The 2,406-nt window shown below is 42.2% G+C and overlaps 1 protein-coding gene across 1 annotated transcript in view; it reads right to left on the reverse strand.

Moving 5' to 3' along the window:
* LOC106806288 (soluble guanylate cyclase 88E-like) overlaps positions 1-2,406 on the reverse strand; it is a 27,174-nt gene that overhangs the window by 12,406 nt on the left and 12,362 nt on the right. Inside the window, exons 2-4 of the mRNA XM_014808173.1 lie at positions 942-1,065; positions 481-534; positions 68-176 (exon numbers count right to left, since the gene is read on the reverse strand). Of these exons, the coding sequence (XP_014663659.1) occupies positions 68-176; positions 481-534; positions 942-1,065 (287 nt within the window). The remainder of the gene's footprint in view (positions 1-67; positions 177-480; positions 535-941; positions 1,066-2,406) is intronic.

The following is a 2,406-nucleotide window of genomic DNA, read 5'->3' on the forward strand; positions in this document are numbered from 1 at the left end:
GACGTGAAACAATCTTAGTCTACAGCAGTTCAAAAAACTAAAGAACGCACGCTGTTTTAATACTCACATGGGTGTTCCCAAGAACACTATACTTTCCCAGTCTGGCATGAACTTCATTTGACCTTTAATGCGCAGTTTATCATCGGACGACCCCACGCTCTTCGAGCTACGAGACGCTACAAACAGAGGTTTCGCTAATAATAATAATAATAATAATAATAATAATAATAAACAATTTGTTAATCTAATGTCTTCAGTCGAAGAACGACGATTCGAAAATAACATTTAAAAATTACTAGAATAGGCCCACACCAGAGAGCGTTAAACGATATACATGATTGATCGTGCGATTAAAATACTTTAACACTCAGCTGTAATTATTATATTCTAAAGCACGTCGGAGAAATACCGATACGTGTGTATAACCCGCTACGATGGGTATATTGTTAGTCGAGATTAAGAGGTACTGTGAGAGCGTACTTAGCGTGCGTGTATCTGCGTGTAGCTTCCTGCCGTGAGAGCGTCGAAGTGAATCTGAAATAAATAACGCGATTGATTTGTGAATTAGTGGACATCGATCGTATAGAGTCTCGTTAAGAAGTGCGTGAGAACGAAACGGAAATAAGATCGCAAGCTTAATATATTATGTGAAACTCCGATTTAAATTGAAGAGAAAGTTTAACCCGCGCGTGCGCGTGCGTGTGTGCGTGCGCGTGCGTGTGGGTGCGTTTGTATTTTGTGTGTGTACGTATGAGCGTTCGCGTGCGCGTGTTTATACGTGTGTGCGCGTGCGTGCGTACATGCATGTGTACCTACCTATGTGTGCGTACATGCATGTGTACCTATGTGTGCGTGCGTTTATGTCATCGGTTATGCGCGCTGTGCTAGTGTTTACCTTTTCGCGTCAGAAAATAGGTTGCGATACATATACGAGCGCGTACCGTTGGAAGCGGTATCGCCAACGGCGTCAGTCACCAGCTCCGATAGATTGTATCCATCATCATCCTCCCCTTGTACGGACTGCACCGTGCACAGCTCGAAGACATTGTTCACGTAAGATATTATCTGCAAAAGAAAACGCACGCAAGGTGTGCGGGTGAGTGCGGGTGAGTTGTTGTCTGTTCGCGAGGGACCAGTGTGTCTGAGAATTATCATGGATAGTAATTATTAATGATAAATTGATGAATCGATAAATTGATAATGATGTCTAAAATGTCGCAACCTTTGCACGGCGCTTCATGGTGTGCATGATTTTATAGTGTGTTCTAGACGCGTGTTCCTTAGCGATGTCGGGTTGTTTTCACTAGACATATACTGCAAACATTTCGGCACGAGTGGCGAAGCATTACATTTTCGTGAAGTATCAAAGCTAACCACTGACAGCACTCTTGCACACACGCGCGCACGCGCGTGCGACATGCTGACAGTACCGTCAGGGGGTTGATTAGCGACATTCAGCAAGCGCTGTGTCGAAAAGATAAGTGTAGTAGACGACCATTTTATCATCGATAGAACTGTCGTGAAAGCTTCACCGCGAAAGTATACATTATAACTACAAAGCGGCGCCGAGTTACGCTACACTGTGTGCGCGCGCGCGCGTGTGTGTGTGTGTGTGATCACACGTACACATAATAGAAAGAACAGGATTTCTAGAGTAAACAGTTTCTAAGCCGGCAGCTATTGGCTTAGGCGTGTAGCTCTATCTTATGTCAAACATCTAAATGGATAGTGAGCGACTAAAACTTTCATTACCAGTGGACGTCTTTGTACTGTGTAGCAACTCGAGTAAAATTTTGACGCCTGGGGTTAGCCGTTATATTGGAAAAACGAGAGTCATCACATCACATTCTACAGTTCAGCATTTTTCTTCTTGGCTATCGTGAAAAATTGCTCTCTATTCCGACGCAGCCAATTTCCGATAAAATTCAATTTCCATTTACAAACTCCGTAAACGAGTTCCGTTTTTACGTTCAACATTACTCTAAAAAATCGTCAAACAAATTCACCATCTTCAAACTCAATTACCCTTTTTTAATCTTCGTTTCCTGTTTCCGAAGTCAATTTCTCGATATTCCCGCTCTGAAACTGAAATCCCGCTTTCAAACTCAATTTCTGTTTCAGCCAGCTGATGTTTCGCGGATCAGCAAAGTCAATTGTCATTTCTGACCAGAGGTCTGGCGTTCGTTGATTGATAAACGTGTGCAAACAAATAAACGTAAAATCTGCTTTATAAATAAAAATATTACCGAAGTGAAATGAAATAAAAAGAATGAAATATAGTCGACGGGACTCGAGTAGACGTTATTTAATTCTGTACATTTCCGTATCAGTTATGTAAAACGAAGTGGGTCGGTTGATGTGCCACATCCGTAGAGACTGTCCAAGTCAAGTAGGCCTTATATAATA

This window comes from Priapulus caudatus, unplaced genomic scaffold (assembly GCF_000485595.1).
Source record: "Priapulus caudatus unplaced genomic scaffold, Priapulus_caudatus-5.0.1 Scaffold152, whole genome shotgun sequence".
NCBI lineage: Eukaryota > Metazoa > Priapulida > Priapulimorpha > Priapulimorphida > Priapulidae > Priapulus > Priapulus caudatus.